Below are 20,299 nucleotides of genomic sequence, written 5' to 3'. Positions count from 1 at the left end.
GTTGCAGTATAGGAAAAGTTTTTATGCTTACAGAATCTCATATGGAACCTATAGTAGATGCACCTCCTTTAATTCACGTTTCCAGTGGCAACTCTGGAGAAATTGAAATCAAGACGGATAGTGGTGCTGAGCACATGATATTGTCAAACCCCAGCAAAGGGCATGACCATTTTATACACCCCCTGATTAGGAGCTGTGTGCTTGGTAAAACGTAAGATTTGGGATTGGTGGCATTAGTGGTCCACCACAACAGACCCTCCACACTCATTGGGTGAATACATGCGGTTTCACGCGCCATCCATAATGGGGCCTCTGGTCCCTTCAGCACTGCCAGTTCCTGTGCTATCACTGAGGGCCTATAGTAAGTCGCAATCTCTGGTATGCCTTGTGGAACTGTAGCCATGTCATTTTGCATGACATTCAGGAGGTTATGGGGGGTGTTCGTTTCCATATATGGGCACATAGGATAGACTGAGATTTCTTTTACATATTGTTTGGGAGGGTGATGGATATTGTGCAGAATAGATAGATAATGTGGGGCAATGTCATAATCTTTATGGTATAGACCCTGCCTAGCCACGATACATCAGGGTCCCTCCAAGCCTCTAACTGCATGTGTAATTTGTGTATGAGTTGGGGCGGGGCATGGTTCTCCTGTATCAGTGAATTTGTGGTTTTAGTGGGCTTAAAGGGACACTATAGTCACCTGAACAACTTTAGCTTAATGAAGCAGTTTTGGTGTATAGAATATACACTGCAGCCTCACTGATCAATCCTCTGCCATTTAGGAGTTAAATCCCTTTGTTTATGAACCCTAGTCACACCTCCCTGCATGTGACTTGCACATCCTTCCATAAACACTTCCTGTAAAGAGAGTCCTATTTAGGCTTTCTTTATTGCAAGTTCTGTTTAATTAAGATTTTATTATCCCCTGCTATGTTAATAGCTTGCTAGACCCCGCAAGAGCCTCCTGTATGTGATTAAAGTTCAATTTAGAGATTGAGATACAATTATTTAAGGTAAATTACATTTGTTTGAAAATGAAACTAGTTTTTTTTTATGCAGGCTCTGTCAATCCTAGCCAGGGGAGGTGTGGCTAGGGCTGCATAAACAGAAATAAAGTGATTTAACAGTGATTAGTGATTTGACAGTGAATTGAGCAGTGAAATTGCAGGGGAATGATCTATACACTAAAACTGCTTTATTTAGCTAAAGTAATTTAGGTGACTATAGTGTTCCTTTAGAGCCTAGGTAGTTTAACAATGTTTTGCGCCAGCCAAATGGAAATTTTCACGGATCTTTTGCATTTGCTTCCTTGGGAGACCTGTTGGAAGTGCCTGTGCTTTATTTTTGTTTAATTTTTTGCGTTATTTTTGTAATCTGATACCCTGCCATACCTATTGAGTAGATTCATGAACCATGGGATAAATCAGTCAGGTTGTGTAATGAACAGGATGATGTCATCAGCAAATAGTGCCAGTTTTTGGGTACCTATCGGAGTTTCCAGCCCTGCTATTTTAGTGTTAGACTTAATGTGTCTAACCAGCGGTTCTAGACATAAAAGAAAAATAATCGGTGAGGGGGGGCAACCCTTGCTGGTGCCATTCATGATGGTAAATGATTGGGAGAGGAAACCTGTGTTTACATTTTTTGCAGAGGGCATTGAATATATGGCCCCAACGCTTTTAATGAAGGAATGTGGGATTCCCATTTTTATCAAGGTCGCGTTCATATAGTTCCAATTTAGGCGATTGAACGCTTTTTCGCTTTTGTTTGCTGTGATTGGCCCATTTGATCAAATAGATGAAGTGTCTAGTGTTGTCGCCTACTTAGTCTCAGCAGAACATGCTGGCTTTGTGCCAGGAAGACAAAACAGATTAAAATAGACTCCGCTTTGGATTTGTGAGGGGGAGTAAGCATGAAAAGCCTGGGGGGTATTTGTTGGTTGATAGTTTAGTTGGATTACGTTCCCAGAAGTGGGTCTCCTAAAGGCAAACAACCGCCGCCCCAGACTTATTGATTTCCCTGATCACTAATGTGGAAATTTATGTGGACTATTAAGGCCCTTGACGTTCATAGGGTTTAAACACATGTACCGCCATTAGCCTTTCTAAGGAAATGGTTGCCATGGCACTTTGTTTTCCACCCTAATTAGTGGTATATGCTTAATTGACCTTTCGTGTAATTCAATAACGTATAGTTAGGCGTCTCCTAACCTTCGCCTGACATGTTTAGCATTATGCTTCAGTTGAATGTGATTAAAGGGAAAATCCAGAGCCAGGAAAACGATCTGTTTTCCTGGCACTGCAGGTCCCCTCTCCCTTCCACCCCTCAATCCCCGGTTGCTGAAGGGGTGAAAACCCCTTCAGTCACTTACCTGAGGCAGCGACTATGTCCCACGTCGCTGCTTGCTCCTCCTCTGCATTGCGTCGGCCCGTGGGCAAGACTGATTCCGGCCCACCGGCCGGGGAGACCTAATGCGCATGTGCGGCAATGCATCTAGCATTTTAATGCTTTCCTTTGGGGAAATGAGCGACGCTGGAGGTCCTCACACAGCGTGAGGACGTCCAGCGACGCTCTAGCACAGGTTTCCTGTGCTATGATCCAGGAAGTGCCCTCTAGTGGCTGTCTAGTAGACAGCCACTAGAGGTGGAGTTAACCCTGCAAGGTAATTATTGCAGTTTATAAAAAAACTGCAATAATTACACTTGCAGGGTTAAGAGTAGTGGGAGTTGGCACCCAGACCACTCCAATGGGCAGAAGTGGTCTGGGTGCCTGGAGTGTCCCTTTAATTCCATCGGATAGCAAATGTGAAGTACTACACTGTTGGGGTTTTGGGAAGATTGTAAAGAAACTGGGATATAAAAAAAAAGTATATACATAAAGTCTTTGCGTTGGTGGCAAAGAACGTGGCTGAGTTAGAAAATTTCCGTAGCCTTCCCTATATTGTCAGCCAAAGGGGTTAGTGAACGGGCCTCCGGTTGGGCCAATTTAGAGTAATCTTCAACCTATTAAGTTTATTTTGGTTGATTCTGTGTTATCTTGTCCAGGAGTGTGAAAAAAACAAAGTTAACATCACTTACATTACTAGCGGTTTAACAATTAAACTAAATTGCGTTTCACAATTAAACTAAATTGCGTTTCTTAGAATTAGACCTGCTGAGCATTACTTGCAGCATTTCAACTGGCGGCTCATGCTACCTTGCACATATAGTTATGATTATAACGAACACCTTCGGCAACTTCAGTCTAGCATGGGAGGTACTCTTTGAGCCCAAATGTATTGCATACTACTGCAAGGTCACCGTCACGCTTTACTCAAAGTGCATGACATCAGTTATAGTATACCGGGGTGAAGTTCATCCAAGGAACATAATTAAATGTTTTAACTCAACTAGTATGCTCTAAATTTCCATCCTCCATGTATCGTTGTAAACATATGTACATATATACAATTATTTTTTTTTTTTTCCTTGTATATTACTTTTGTTCAAGCCTGTCTGTTTACTATGAGGGTAAGAGTAAACATTGTACAACAACAATATGAATTATTGAAGAAAAAAATACTTAAGTGAACCCAGGCGGTGATCCCCGCAGCCACCTGGCAAGCTCATCCGACATGCTTTGGTGAGAATCGTGAGGGAGAGTTTGCTGATTGTCATTCTAGTTGCATCTTTCTTGTTGAGACTTGTTACTTGGGTTCCCATTCCTTCAGTTTCGCCAGGCCTACCTCTGGTTCCATGATCACTACCAATCGTCCTCTGCGCCAAACCAATAACTTTGTGGGATATCCCCACCTTTACAGGATCTTATGATTCCGAAGGGTTTTGGTGACATTTATGAAGTCTGTTCATCTAGCCATCATGGCGCTGAAAGGTCTGCATATATATTTATGCCTTGGCAGGGATCCGGAAGAGCAGTTAGTTTCCTGGCCACCGTCAATTCAAGATCCTTGGAACGGTAGTAATGAAACCTGGCGATCACGTCGCGGGGAGTGTCCGCAGTGAACCTCTGGGGTCTCTGCAAGCGATGGACTCTGTCCAGCTCCCAGGCAGCTTCTAACACTTGCAGGGCCAAGCTTGCGCACAAGGCCTTGATGTACTCGGGCAGTGCATCTGCTGTGATGGAGTCTGCTATACCCCTGAATCAAATGTTGTTCCTCCTGGATCTATCTTCAAGGTCTGCTAGCTTGTGTTTCAGAGTATCATGTTTCTCCTCTGCAACTGTTCCACCACCTCATTGTGCACCTCGCCATTTCCGATTTTGTTTTCTAGGTGGCTTGTGCGGCCCCCCAGCTCTGCCATTTCTTTTCTGTCTTTTGGTAAATTGGGGTAAGTCTGCCTGTATAGTTAGTCAGCTCCTGCAGCATACCGTGTAGCCTTTTCTCCGTTATAGGTACATTCTTTAGAGAGATTTAGGCGGCCTCCTGTATTGCTAGTACCTCTGGTTGAAGAGATGCAGACACATCCTGTTGGTCCAGTGCACTAACTTCACTGTCTGAATGGTACACCATGTTTCTCCCTCTGACGTGCAAAGTACATTGCCTGCATCTGGCAATCAAATGCTTTCTGCTGCTTCTTGCCATGGATGCAATGAGTCGGTGAGGAAGGGACTGATTTTCACTGTTCCGGCCCTACATGGTTGACCTATGGCAATTGCAACCCACTGGGCATTTGCCCAGGTTGCACAGTGTCTATTCCAGGCCTGCTGGGTATCCGCATTCAATGTAAAAACATTCAAAACTGCTTAACATGGAATGAAGGGACCGTGGCGGGGTATTCCCGACACTTTAACTACTTTAAAATTAAGGGACTATAGTACTTAGTGTCCCTATTAGAAGTGCTTTAGAAGTGACTTTAATGAACCTGATCGCGTACTGTGCTTTCTTTCTGATGATCAGAAGAGGTCTTTTTATACTATTAAGAATTATGTTGAACGATCACTAATTAGGTTATTCTGTATAACTGCAAAGTGCATGGATTAAGATTCCATGGATCCAATTAAAGTCTGTCAAATTACGGTAGATATTACCTCTGAGGACTTCCAAACAAGCTATTCACTGGTCCCAGATTTAAGGGGCAAGCATATAATGCATTTCAAATTATTATTATAACTGTTATTTTTTTTAATTCTCTTGTCAACTTTGTTGTTCTTTAAAATATGACAGGAAATCTGACCCCTCCATAATCCATTTTGTGCTTGTTCAAGATTGTAGAATGTTAACCTTTCGAATATGTCAGAGATGTCGAACATCAGAGGGATCTTCACTCCCATATTTGCTAAATTTAAATGGATGGCTATTACCGATGACGTTGGCTGTCAGTGATTGACGACTGACGTGAAAAGCGGGATTACCAAATTTCACACCGTTCTAATTTTGAAATGTCCGTGTGTGTGTGCATAAATAAAATCTCTAACTTTATTTAATTTTTTTTTCCTTTTGTTTTTCTGATGAACATTATACAGCTGCAAGTGCTAATACTTCACGTTCGTTTTAGTGCAGCTGCAAAGCATTATGGTAAATTTAGCTTGTAAATACCTGAAGTGCGAAGGTTATTTACTGCAGATGTGGGTGAATCCTTTTTAAGTTGCTTTTGAGATGTACTATAGCCAAAAAGATAATGAGGTGTCAAGCCATGGGGAACCATAAAGGCATATTCCCATACATTGTTGCCAACATTTCCAGTGGCACTTTGTGGAAGTTTTATCAGTGATGCTGACACTTTAACCCCCACTCACTAATTTTTTGCATTTAAGTTTTAAATTGGTACCAAAAACCTTTAGATATGCCTTTTTACCTTTTAAAAAAAATAATTTTTTGGAGTAAATTAACATACCTGAACTTCCGTAAACTGAAGGATTCTCTTAATAAGTCTTAATATACAGTTCATTTATGTTGATATAGTACATGCCCAAAGGATTAACTCTTAATTCGTAAGAATAATAATTTAGTATTTTTTCTGGTGAAAAAAAGCACTATGGTATGTTTCAATGCATCTCTATGAGGAGATGCTGATTGGCCAGGGCGGTGTTTGGCTCCACACTGGCCTGCCTCCTTGTCTGAGATCATCGCAATTGACAATCTCAGCCAAGAGGTCGGTTTTAAACCAGACCAATTTTGTTAGACATGCCTAGATGCTCTCAAGTAAATTTCTCCAAATGGCTACCAGTGAGGGGGAGGGGAATTGCGCCACTGAAGCCTGTTACAGCATTTAAAGAGACACTATTTTTTTCAGCTTACCACCCTCCCCTCCAGAAAAAGATTTTGTGTTTCTAAACTACTTCAAATAACAATTCCCCCCCGTAAAAACTGGTGGGGTGCTGCCCCCAAGCTCCACTGGTATGTTAGTAAATTACGGTCATGACAGAATAATTTAATCATACTCTTATGTTGTGTGCTTTTCCTTTTTTTTTTTTTTTTTTTTCTCTCTTTATTTTAAAGATTCTGATAAACCGAATACTAAGCAAAGATGGCAATATGCCAGGTATTATTAGCGGTAAGTCGAATCAATCATTCTAGTGTCCTTTGAAAGCAGGTTTCACTAGATATACAAATCTCCATATCCCTCTTATAAGTTGAAGGTGTACAAACTTTACTGGATTTAAATGATGTGGAAAGGAGAAGGTACCAGTTATTTTAATACTTTGGAACTGCTGCATGATTCTACAAAACAAATCCTTATGTAACCACTTACTCTAAAACATGAACCCTTGAAAAATATTAGAGAAATATTGTATAAAAGTATGTCATGAAAGATTTTTTTTTTTCCCGTTACTGCAGCATTTTGTCCATTGAACTCTGTAACTCTGCACCTTGTAGACGTATGGAAAGACCCCATAACGTTTTATATGGTTTGTGGGATCCAAACATACTTTAATAGTTTAAGGGCTTGTCACATTGTATGTGTTCTCAGAAGTCAAAGTATGTTTGAAGGTGAAGAAAGGTGATTAAATTTAGTTCCCCAGAAAACTTTGCAAATGCGGTTGTGTGAGATTTGCTTGATGTTTCCAAACTTGGAGCGAATGGAGTCAGATGTTGTGAAAGAGTTATTGAAATCTGTCCCAGTGTTTCCTTTAATAGTACGTTGATCTGTTGTGTATTAGTGTTTCAGCTGTAAAAGGTGTGATGAGCAGTCTCCATTATTCAATTATTGTTTTGCTGTATGACTTAACTGACTCACTGCATCTGAATCTATTTTTGACAAACACAATGAAGTCTGTCTAGCTTGCGGTTCGTGGATACCTTTAAAAAAAAAAAAAAAAGAAAAATATAAAGGGGGAACAGTCCATTCTCTGGAAATTAAACCTGAATAAAAGATTGAAAATTATCCATACCCTTTCTTCATATGATGCTTTGTTTTTCTTTTACATTTTATATTAAAGGAACACTGTAGGGTCAGGAACACAAACATGTATTCCTGACATAGTGTTAAAACAACCATTTATGTGGCTTGCTCTCCCCTTGCTCTCCCCTTAACTTCCTTGCTCTCCACCCTGTGCATGGAGACACTGAACTTTCCTCTGAGGTGCATTGATTCAATGCATTTCTATGAAGAGATGCTGATTGGCCAGGGCTGTGTTTGGCTTGTGCTGGCTCTGCCCCCCTTGTCCGTCTTTGCCAATCCAATGCTTTCAGATGGGAAAGGGAGCCTAGATTTTTTATTTTTTTTGGTGTTTTAACACTATTGGGTCAGGAATACAGGTTTGTGTTCCTGACTGATAATAATAAGAAGGTAGGAGCTGATCCAGGAGCCCCAAAAGATGATAGTAGGGAGCTGGTTGATTAGCTCCAAAAAACACCCACAGTCATTCTCATTAAGGATGGGGGATAATCCAAAGTGAAGGTCCTAAAGGGAGAGTGACAAAAAAGGAAAGGATACCCAGGGCCTCTCATGTTTTAAGTATAAAATGCTTTTAAAAGAAAAAAAAAAAAAAGACATAGGTTTCATATTTTAGGTGTATAATATACTGCTACATTTCATATTTTTTCTTTTTACCGGTCCCATCATTGAAACTACCCGGCAATAAGTATTGTATTTTCAGAAGATGTAAGTAAACTGTTCATGGAATTTTTTTTCAGTTTTATTCCAAAGAATACATTGATGTGCTCCGTAATAAGCCTTCGAAGGGTTTTGAGGTTTGTTTTCTTTTAGTGTTATAATGGTAAGCTGTGTGGTGATCTGTTACGCAATCTCGATGTAATGTGTAGGTGTGTGATTTTATTTTTATTTTTTTCTCTGCTGAAAATTGGCAGTGTCACAAGTATTTGTTGTGATTTATTGCAGCAAGAGTCTTTTACTTCTGCACTTGGATAATTTGTTATTTAGAAAGTATCTTTAATCATCAGGGTGTTCACATTTAAAGTTCTATATGCCTTGAAACTGCATCTGTAGTTTTACGTGTAAAGACAGATTGACACCGTAACCCTGGGACGATTTACACAAACTTAGAAGATAAGGCCTAACAAGTTCTATAAATGCCTACTGTATTCTACACTTGTTTGTTGTACACAGGAGTAGAATTACAATATAGCTATAGTGACTGTTTTATCAATAGTCATACACACTAATCTGGAACTTTTTCTTCAGTTGAATACTGTGTCTTTAGGTATGCTTTCTTACATTTTTCCCTCCTCCTTCATTTAAAAATTGGAATGGGATCATTTGCAAAGACCTCAAAGTCAGACATCTCCGCTAGTGGTCCGGTGGCTGGGAGGTGGGGGCAGGGAAAGTTGAATTCTACTTACCTGAACCTGCCCCTTGTGGGCGCCACCATATTAGTCCGGCGAGTCCTTTTCAGCTCCTGGCGATTCAGCACCAGGAGCCAACGTCACTGCCTAATTCTCAAGCTTGCACTAGAGTACAGCATTAAGGTTTGGGGGATCCTCTATAGACAGCTAATAACATGCAGCCCAATGTGTATTTCATAAATGTTCTATCTTTATGAAATACTCCTTTTTCAGTTTGGGGTGGTGGGGAGGGGCAGTGCCGCTTTAATGTTCCCTTCAAACAAATTATCAACTTGTTATAAAGTTTTTGAGATCATATTTCTTCTAGGCGTGCTTAGATTTGCTATGGCTCGTTTTGATTTGGTGAATACTGCTAAATCAAGTGGTATTTTTTTATTTTATTTTTTTAAACGGATATACGTATACTTTGCCATCTGTACATTTTTATTGTAGTTTTTTACTTTTATTTGTGCATGTTTAATTTATTTTTAAAGCATTACCCGATATCTGTGCAATTATTGGTTAAAGGCGCACAGATTAATAATGGAAACTTGCTTTGTTTTTTACCGGCTTTGAGGATGTATGGCTTTTCTTGACTATTAACTGTAGCAATTTGACGGTATTTTTCAGCCTTTGGCAAATTCAGCGAAGAATCTAAACAAGAATCTGGTCTCTTGTCTGAGGAATTCAGCCACACAGTCAGCCTGTCCTGCCAGAGGAAGAGCTCTGCCGAATGACCAGCGGCGAGGAAGCACAACCAGGAATGCAGTGACTGTCAGGGTATCGTCTCCTCCCAAGGTCGCCCCACAAACCGTAATAGGTAAGTAACTAGTTATGTCATTATTTTAGATATATAGCACTTTGTGGAATTGTATGCTAAAAATATTCACACTTTCTCTGAACACTGTTGTAAATTTACTTGAAGGAAAATGTAAAACCATTGTTATACTGAGCTTATGAAATATAATAAACTATATGAAAACATGTATACTAATGTGAACTGTGCATGTACATACATGGAGATGTATGAATAAACATGTGCTGTTTTGGTATGTTTACGTAGTTATGCGTCTGAATGAACTAATAAACAGTGATTTATAATGTAGAAAGTGGAATATTTTCCTATTGGATTCGTCATTAAGTTGGCAATCATCCATTTCTTAAACAAAAACCTACTTTGTTTATCTAGCTAATCTGTCTCACTTACCCACTTGTCTTTCTCTATTTATGCCTAATATCTACAGTCCCTAAAATGTCCAAATAAATGAATAGATGTGTATGCAAATTTCCCATTAGGTAGAATAGACTCCTACCTATAGGCAAATGCCTTGCCTGTTAAATGTCCACTGCCACTTCCTGCCCGGAGTCTGCTGTGTTCTGTCTGGAACAGAGGATTCTGGGATCTAAGTAAATGGTCTGAGGCAGCCTAATCTGAGCCCCCTCAGACTGAACACAGAGATATCCTTGAGCGAGTGGGAGAGGACTGGCCAGGAGTAGGATAGGACTGGGGACAGAATGGACAACTCCGAAAAGATAGGTACAGGTACAAATGTGTGTGTGTGTGGAGATATATATTTAAATAAAAAGTTGAAGTTTTTTATTTGGGGGGGGGGGGGGGGGGGGGAGGAGAAACCGCATACAATGTGTATGGTAGTAGTCTTTCTGTACATACATGAATTCTTAAATTAATTTGCACAGAAATGACTCTATTTGATTTTCAATGTGATTTTCTCGCATTATGTGTGGTAATGCTGGGTGCACACCTTAAAACGTCTGCAATACAAAGTGTGGCTGATAGAGCTTATGATATTCTATAGGCTTACTCCAACCACTGTAACCACTTCAGTGATTTCAAGTGGTCATGGTGGAAGTATATATGTGCAGTGCAGTGTTGTAGCTTGAAACACTGCACATACGGAGTTATATGCTCTTGTGTACCAGGGGCTAGTTACACCGCTGACACACCTGACTTAGGCAGCTCAGAACTCTGTTCCGGGCCTCCTAATGTCCATTCTACTCCTATTTTGTGTCTGTCGTCCGTGCATTGGTACCAGACGTGGTATCACTTTTGTAGGCATTGCGCCTGCAAGGTAAAGATAGCTCTCCCACCCACTATGCGCCCTTCCGCCTCCCGCTGTGGGAGAAATGTGAAAAATGTCACATGGGGACACAGACACTAGGCAACACTGGAAAATGTGGGGCACTGAGACACTGTGATATGGTCTGGTACCTCCTTACACCATAAACTATTTAGAAATCACATTTAGTGTTTAATGGTACTTTGGTTCTTTTAGCAATTAGTGAGTGACTTGCTCATGTTCAGTTGAATATTGTTTTCATTAATTGTTCAACCAAATTGCAGAGATTTTACATACAGTATGTAAAGGCATTGAAGGCATGTTCCATCAAGGTTATATTTACTTATCATACCCCAGAGCAGTGTTTCTCTATCCAGTCCTCAAGTCACACCGCAAGTCCAGTATTTAGGCATTTCTTAATTCTTTTTTGCAATGGGAGTGCTCAACTGTTTGTGTATTTTAAAGACTAAGATTCAAACCACTGCCGCGGAGGAAGATTTCACACCAATATAAAGAAATCCTTACACGTCTGGTCATGTGATTATCAACTCTTCACATCAATTAAAATGTGCTATTTAACATTTCAGTGATATTTTGTTTTGCCCCCCCCACTCCAACTAGTTTGTGGGCTGGCCAGAGACATGGGACACTGTGATACATAGGGACACTGTGATTAATAGTCTGTGTCCCCATGTCTCAGTGTCCCATAGTAACATGGGACACTGTGATATATACAGCAAAATCAAACTGCAAGTCATTTTTTGCATTCATGCCAGGCTAGCCTTCCAATTCTTTGGGCAGACACGCCTCCTTTTGGGGCATGTTCGTCCCTTTCAGGAGTTCTGGTTACATGATCCGCATCAGTTGCCCACCCTTTTACACCGCCCATTGACTTCCTGCTTCACTGGACACTCCTGTTAGGGGGTATGGATTTACTTGAAAGATGAAAGCTTGAATTAGAAAGAGATTAGCATATTTTAAGAGAATCTGAGTTTTCTTATAGTTTCATCCTATGAGTTTCCCTCCAGCAACATCTCCACCAGATGCCCAACGCTTGAGAGGTCTGACTGTTTTAGCATTTTCGGTCAATAAGATTCTCTACTTACCCCCTCATAATTGTTCGCACACGGCCCACTGGGCTCTTAATCTGGCCCTGTCTCCTGGCAGCTAGAGCACCAGGAGCTGAACAGGGCTGGATGGAAGAGCATGGTGGCTCCCATGAGGGCCATGTTCAGATAAGTGTAACTTGCCTTTACCAATGCCACCAGACACCCAACTTTGATGTCACCATTGAAGATTTTTGCAAATTAGGCAAAGACACCAGACGGTGCTAGTCGCTGTAAAGGAACACTATATGCTTAAACATGGCTTAAATGAATTTGATTTGGTCTCGTGTTCATCTTGTGTTTTTTTTTTTTTTTCCCCAGATTAAATAGCATTAGTTGTGATGACAGGGTTTAAAAAAAAATAAAAAAAAATTAATGGATCGTGCCATCTGTTTTGTGCACATTATTTTTCTTAAGATAGATTTTATATATTGCATATAATATTCCATTAGTGTAATTCCATATATTTCTATATATACACAAACACTTTTTTTCCCTTTTTTTTTTTATATATATATATAACCTGCTAGGGAGCTGTGGACTTGGTACCTGATTACACCATAAACTATTTAGAAAGCACCTTTTGAGTTGTATGGTACTTTGGCTATTTTAGCAATCAGTGAGTGACTTGCTCATGTTCAGTTCTTGAATATTGTTTAATTGAATTGTTCAACCAAATTGCAGAGATTTTATGGACCGTATGTAAAGGCATTTCCATCAGGGTTATGTTTACTTATCATACCCCAGAGCAGTGTTTCTCTATCCAGTCCTCAAGTCACACCGTAAGTCCAGTATTTAGGCATTTCTTAATTCTTTTGCAATGGGAGTGCTCAACTGTTTGTGTACCTTTAAAAGGATGCTATAGTCACCCAGACCATTTAAGCTCAATGAAGTGGCCTGGGTGCCAGGTCCCCAGGTTTTAACCTTTCAGATGTAAACATAGCAGTTTCAGAGAAACTGTTATGTTTACATTGCAGGGTTAATCCAGCCTCTAGTGGCTGTCTTCCTGACAGCCGCTAGAGGCGCTTCTGCAGAACGTCCATAGGAAAGCATTGAGAAATGCTTTCCTATTGACTGTTTGAATGCACATGTGCATTTTGCTCCACTAGGGTGCCAACGTCGGCGGGGGAGGAGAGTACATCAGCGCCGAGGGAGCGCGGCACTGAATAAAGGTAAGTGGCTGAAGGGTTATATAGTGTCAGGAAAACGAGTTTGTTTTCCTGACACTATAGTGATCATTTAAAGACTGAGATTCAAACCACTGCCGCTGAGGAAGGTTTCACACCAATAAAAAAAATCCTTACACATCCGGTCATGTTATTATCCCACTTTTAAGTGTTTTGTTTCGTTTTTTACTTGCTCCTTCCAAGGACATTTAATTGGCTTTTGAGCATTACAGCATAGTTGGTGCTTTACTGTTTCTGTATCCATATCAGATCAGATTAGTTTTAGTGGTGTACCGCATTTAAATGCCATCGTTGTTAGAATGTGTTTCAATCACACTAACCATATGATCATGGATTAAAATGCATTAAAAAAACATTTAAACTATTTTGGCAACAATCAGTGTGTTTAACCTTTACAAAAGAAGCCCAAATGTTAAAATGCAAGAGGAGACATGTCGGGTAGATTCATCTTTACATTAGTGTCAGAGCACACTGGGCTGAGCGCCACAAATCTGGAAAACAACAAACTTATCAAAAACCCAGACAATGACACCCTGTAAAAATGTGCATCTCACACCCATTCCGAAATGCATGCACAAAAAACTGAAGTGCCAATAGACAATAAAATCTCTTTAAATGTGAGATTGCCATACAGTTTTAATCATCCAGGACAGAATACACCCTAAATCTAGCAATTAGAGCTTTAGTTCATCTTCTACCATAGAGAATTAGACAACAGGAGTTGCACAGAGGGGTTAAATTTACAGCCCAGACTACTTGTCGTTCACTAATTTTCATTTGTTTGTTTTTTTTCTCTCCAATTTTGTTCACTTTTAAGCACCGTCATGTAGAAGCAAATAGTTTTATATCTTGAGCATATAGGAAGTCTGAGTATATTAAGTACACTCTGTAAAACTCCATAATAGCAGCCCTAGAGTCAAATCCCCACACTTCTTTCCTAGCAGTACAGCTGATGGTTGGTTTGCACAACCGGCCAGCCTGGGTACCCCAAGTCCCGCTACATAATGTCCAACCATTAACCCAACAAACTAGTTGGAGTTTGTTGGGTTCAAAGACAGCAGCCAATTAAGTACTTGGAAGGAGCAAGTAAAAAAAAGAAACAAAACACTCAACTACTGTGAATGGATGTGTATTCAATGCTGGTCAATCCAAATAAAATTAGATCAGCACCCCATTTATTTGAATCCTACTGGAAAGCAGTTTCTCCTAACACCAGGAAGAAGTACTTGTCCCATAAACACTTTGAATGAGTTGAACAACTCTATACCAATAGCACAGTTCACTGTTTAGGTAAGAGAGCCCCAGTCTGCACACACTCTGTTTATGGTTCTGCTCTCTTAGGAGGATAGAGAACTTGGCCCAAGTAATGTAGCATGCAGAAGCTGAATATGGAGGCAGATCTCGGTAACTCTAGATTGCCAGTGTTCCATTCTGAAATGCTGTGCAGACTGGGTCTTTGCACCACCATCACTTCAGCAAGCGAACGTAACACCCACCCACTACTGCTGTCTAAATATCCCCCCTTAGCCCCTGTAGAAATCTATCCCACTAATGCCACCAGGCTGGCTTCATTGCCAGTGCGCTGCCTTTGTACCAGAGTAAAGTCTGGGCCTTCATTTATTAAAGTGTGATGCATCTTAAAGCCATCTAATAGAAACAGTAGCTGTGAATAAAAAAACTGTACTATGAATCATGCTCCAAGGAAAACTATGGAAGCAAAATAGCTTACTTGTGCATACTCTGTTGCTGCAGTGTATAGTGATTATTTGTAGGTAGGTCATTTTTAATGCACTTTGGAAGTGGTTTATCTTGGATGTATAGAGCTGTTGAGAGACCAAGGGTCACGGTTACTGTCACCTATGCTTTTGCAATGTTCATGTACATTCGGAACACATGCCATACCTGCTTGGGCATCACTTCAATAGCATTATGCGAATGCATGGAACTGCAGCAGTTCGTGAAATATATCTGCCGTGCTCAGTATGTCAGAAAAAAAATGAAAACTACAGATAATTCTAGTAAAATGAAAGCACAAACCATAGGAAACTAGTTGGCTGTTGGGTTGTCATGGTCAATATCCAAACACAAATTTTTGACATGTCAGACAGATGATAGCAAGCAAATTAGTAGAATCTTATTTTTTGCACTTTCTCCATAAATAGTACCTTAAAGAATTTGTCAACTGGTCACTCTGCATGTACATGCCCACCTAAATAGCATGCAAGCTAGCATGTGCAATGTGCCAATACACAAGAGAAGATGGGGTGAAAAAAACAAAAACAAACAAACCTATAAATAGAGGTACAAAACTAAAAGTATTGATGGGTGAATTAAAAGGTATATACAAGATTAAGAAAAAAATGGTTTACATTGCATTTCGTTAATCGGGGGACCCGATTTGGCTATTGGGTTGTCCAAATATCTCATCAATGATGATTCTGCTTTGAGTAATTCCAAGGTAAGGTTGCAAATGGGGAAAAATGTTGTATAAATGCTAGTAATTTTTTTTTTTTTTTTTAAATCTCTCGGCATACAGCCACCCCTCCCATGCTTCATAGGGGTCTTGGCAACCCCCATATCTTTTTTTTTTAATTATTTTTTTAATTTTTTATACAGCTGGCTAATATTCATCTTGCTCTATATTTGCACTAAATCAGGAAACTAAATGTAAAAATTTTGCTCAGGCCTTGGTGAGTTGGTAAGGTATGATTTTTTTTTTTTTTTTATTTGTGCCTGTAAGTTTGGTTTATGGAGTCTGACTATAACTTTTTATTCATAATGCAAAGGTCCCACATAATATGAGGAATGGAGCTTTGTTACGGTTATAGTTAAAGCTAAAACACTTATAGCAAACGTTAATGAAAGAGGCTAAAAATTACAATGAAAGCAAAGTTCCTATCCAGAAAAAAAGGGGTTTACTGTACTAATCTGTCAAACATTAGCATTCTTCTGATTTGTGATTACTGATGCAATCCAATGTTATCATGCCCCATCTCACTACTGCCGTTTGCCTCCAAGTTCCTCGAAAGAGAGTTGTGTACACCAGACTGACTGACTTTCTCGAAACCAACTCTCTGCTTGACCCCCTTCAGTCTGGATTCCATGCTGGTCATTCTGTCGAAACGGCTGTGACCAAAGTATCCAACGATTTAATTGCTGCTAAATCTCGCGGCCATTACTCTATCCTAATTCTCCTTGATCTTTCTGCTGCCTTTGACACTGTTGATCATCAACAGCTTCTTCGCATTCCCTGTAATTTTTGGCTACGGGATACTGCTTTCTCCTGGTGCTCCTCCTACCTCTCCCAGTGCTCTTTCAGTATTTCTTTCTCTGACTCTGCCTATCCCCCCCCCAACCACTCTGTCGGTGTCCCTCATGGTTCTGTCCTTGGTCCCCTGTCCTTGGTCCCCCGTCCCCCATCCTTGGTCCCTTACTGGTCTCTACCTACACTGCTCCCCTTGGTAAACTCATCAGCTCCTTTTGGCTTCCATCATCATTTCTATGCAGATGACACGCAAATCTCATGATCTCTCTCCGCTCATCTTGACTCGTGTCTCTGACTGCCTCTCTACGATTTCAAAATGGATGGCTGCTCACTTCCTTAAACTCAACCTGTCCAAAACAGAACTTCTGGTCTTTCCTCCCTCAAGTGTTACTACTCCCAAGTCTGTCTCCCTCGCAGGCTCGCTGCCTGGGTGTTCTTTTTGACTCCAACCTCTCCTTCACCCCTTATGTCCAAGCAATCGTCAAATCCTGTTGCTTCCATCTCAAAAACATAGCGCGCATCTGCCCCTATTTAACCCTGGATGCGGCCAAGGTGCTGGTCCATGCTCTTGTTCTCTCTCGCCTGGACTACTGCAATACTCTTCTCAGTGGTCTTACGTGTTCCCAGATCGCACCATTACAATCTATAATGAATGCAGCGGCAAGGCTCATTTTCCTGTCTGCTCGCACCTCCCACGCCTCCTCGCTCTGTCAGTCCCTGCATTGGCTTCCAGTTAGATATAGGGCTCAATTAAAAATTCTGGTGCTTGCTTACAAGTCCCTACATAATGCTGCTCCAACCTACCTATCCTCCCTAATACACAAGTATGTCCCGTTGAGGCCCCTACGCTCTGCCAAAGACCAACGTATATCCTCAGTCCGTACTCCCACCTCTAACGCTCGCCTCCAAGACTTTTCCAGGGCTGCACCTCTTCTGTGGAATTCCCTTCTCAGTAAGACTTTCACAAAGTCTCCACTCATTAAAAAATCATTGCAAACTTCTTCAAGAAAGCATATCAATTAAATTGTTAGCAGGTTTTTATCCCCCACCTCCCATGACTCCTCTCCTGCAACTGTCAAAAACTATCTACTATGCCCTCAGTGAATACTTTTCTAACAAACTACTTTGTATCCCTACTTTTATCCTATGAGTCACTATTCCCCACTCCCTCTAGAATGTAAGCTCCTTGAGCAGGGCCCTCCACCGCTCTGTTCCTGTGTGTCCAATTGTCTGGTTACAATTACGTGTCTGTTAATCCACCCATTGTACAACACTAAGGAATCTGATGGCGCTATATAAATAATATAATAATGACAACTTTGACGTGTTTGTTAAGAAGAGTGAGCCGTTATATGCTTTAATTAAACGTTTCACAAATTTATTATTATTGTGTACTTTGCTGCCACCTAGTGCTGACTGTTGGATAAACTACCCCCCCTACACATATGCCTCCTCTACTGTTGCTCAAAATTCGAAAATGCCTACTTTCTAGGATTCCACTGATACTTTATTTTGTGGAAATTTATCATCATTACAGGAATTGGAAAATACGTATGTTCATTTACATTTTTTTTATTTTATTTTTTTACCTGGGAATAGCAATAAATAATGTGTGCTTGCAAATGTATACATTATATTTATTGCACAACCCTAGGTATTAATTATAAAGTTCACTTGACCAAATTTTGAAAATTGGTTATTTAAAATGATTGATCATATACTCTAAATATAAACCTTTTAATTCACTCCTACATTAAAATGACAATTAAATAAAATGTTAAAACAGATTTGGCTTTAGTTAAAGAGAAACAAAAAGTGTGTGTGTGTGTGTGTGTGTGTGTGTGTGTTTACAATTAAAGGAACACTATAGGGTCAGGAATACAAACCTGTATTCCTGACCCTGTAGTGTTAAAACCACCATTTGGGTGGCTTGCCCTCCTTAGCCCTCTCAGAAGGGGTTAAAACTCACCTTATTTCCAGTGCCACGCCATCCCAGACCCTTATCTGCCTCCTTGGTGACATAATCAGAATTTACAATTTTTAGCTAATCCCATGCTTTCTCATAGGGAAAGTATAGGATTTGCTGAAATTCGCAAGGAGGTGGCATGAGGCAGGGCCAAACACAGTTCTGGCCAATCAGCACCTCCTCATAGAGATGCTTTGAATCAATTAATTTCTATGAGGATAACAGTGTCTCCATGCTGAGGGTGGAGACGTTGAACGGCACTGCTGTCTACTGTGCAGCACTGCCCCCGGAAGCACCTCCAATGGCCATCTGAGAAGTGGCTACTGGAGGTGTCCCTACGGGGCAGTGTAAACACTGCCTTTTCTCTGAAACAGGCAGTGTTTACATGAAAATGCATGCAGGGGATGATTATACTCACCAGAACAAATACATTAAACTATAGTTGTTCTGATGACTATGTTGTAGTAGCCAAATGCTGTAACGTTTGTTTTTGGCAGCAGATTGTCAGCAGAGGGAGATGTAGGATAAAAAATTGCACAGTAAGATGGCTTGCTTCTAAAACTGGCAGAAATACTTTTAACAAATATCCAGCTGATAAAGGGGGGGGGGGGGAAATTTAAAATGTGCTCTAGCTCAGGGCTTGAAAAATGTGTTTGGAATGTAGGAGCCAGCTAAAAAAGTTAGGAACCAGTTTATTTTTGTTTGTTTTTTAACTAAGTTTAATTTACGAGAAATATACAATTCTTAAAGGAACACTATATAGTCACCAGAACCACTACAGCTTAATCGAGTAGCCTGTCCTTGTAGCCGTTTCAATGTAAAAAAAAAGGCAGTGTTTACATTGCTGCCTAGTAACAACCCTCGTGACCGTCACTCAGACACCACTAGAGTCCTGTGTCAGTGCAGTTCAGCATCTCCACACTCTACATGGAAGTGCTGAATGTTACATATAGAAAACATGTGCAATATCCTCCCAATGCTTTCCTATAGGAAAGCATTGGTTTAGTGGAGATCTTAAAGATTATCTCCTGCCCCAACCCCCCAATCTAATAAACAGTCTTCTGCAGCCCTGCCCCCTCTGCACAATCTAATACCCCACCTCCCCTCCCCCTCAATTTAACACACTGCTACTCCCACCACACTCATTTACTCCCATCTAATTTACTCCCATCTAATACACTGCCCCATTTTTCACCACCCCCACTCCCCGCCAGCAGGATAGGGGGAATGGCAGCCAGCCACTCTGCGCACTGTAGCGCAGCCGCCATATGACTCCATATGCTGTATGTGCATTATCTGGCAGCCAGCATGGAATAATGTTTTGCCCGCAGGCCACAGCCCAAAGCGGTCCAAGAGCAGGTTGCCTACTGGTAGGCCAGTCCGGCCCTTAAACCATTTGTCAACTGGTCACTCTGCATATTCATAGCCACCTAAATAGCATACAAGCTAGCATGTGCGATGTGCCAGTACACAAGAGAAGGTGAAAAAAACACGCAAACAAGCCTATAAATAGAGGTACAAAACTAAAAGTACTAATGGATGGATTAAAATGTATATACAAGATTAAGAGAAAAATATGGTTTACATTACATTTCTTTAGCTGAGAGACCCTAGCTGTGTTTAAAAAAAAAAAAAAAAAAAAAAAAAAAAATGAAAAAAGCTGGTGGTATTAAGAGCTCTTGCTCCCTACAGGAATTTTCCACAGACCTGGCCCCTGAAATCTCCCTGGAATCAGACTGTACACAGCTGGTTATTTTGGAAAAGTAGACCAATCAAAAAATCTCCAGTGACTGGCCCTCCACCCTTACTTCCACTATTGTATTCTGGCACACATTGTTTCTCAATTTGTTTATTTTGAATCTATGAGGTCTCAGTGTAGCGGAGTCTTGTGTAAACTGCATAGTCTATTCTTGTGGGTATATTTGAAGTTAATTGCCTTTTCCTTTTATACCCATCTACCTGCATCAGT

The 20,299-nt window shown here is 40.6% G+C and overlaps 1 protein-coding gene across 4 annotated transcripts in view; it reads left to right on the top strand.

Annotated features, from left to right (window-relative positions):
* Positions 1 to 20,299, top strand: part of MTUS1 (microtubule associated scaffold protein 1) — a 231,479-nt gene that overhangs the window by 86,389 nt on the left and 124,791 nt on the right. For all 4 annotated transcript variants that reach the window (XM_063458077.1, XM_063458076.1, XM_063458075.1 and 1 more), the window contains exon 3: positions 9,359 to 9,548. In XM_063458077.1, coding sequence (XP_063314147.1) covers positions 9,359 to 9,548 — 190 coding nt within the window. The remainder of the gene's footprint in view (positions 1 to 9,358; positions 9,549 to 20,299) is intronic.

The sequence above is a fragment of the Pelobates fuscus genome, chromosome 6 (genome assembly GCF_036172605.1).
Source record: "Pelobates fuscus isolate aPelFus1 chromosome 6, aPelFus1.pri, whole genome shotgun sequence".
Taxonomy (NCBI): domain Eukaryota; kingdom Metazoa; phylum Chordata; class Amphibia; order Anura; family Pelobatidae; genus Pelobates; species Pelobates fuscus.
This window is presented reverse-complemented; position numbering and strand designations above follow the sequence as displayed.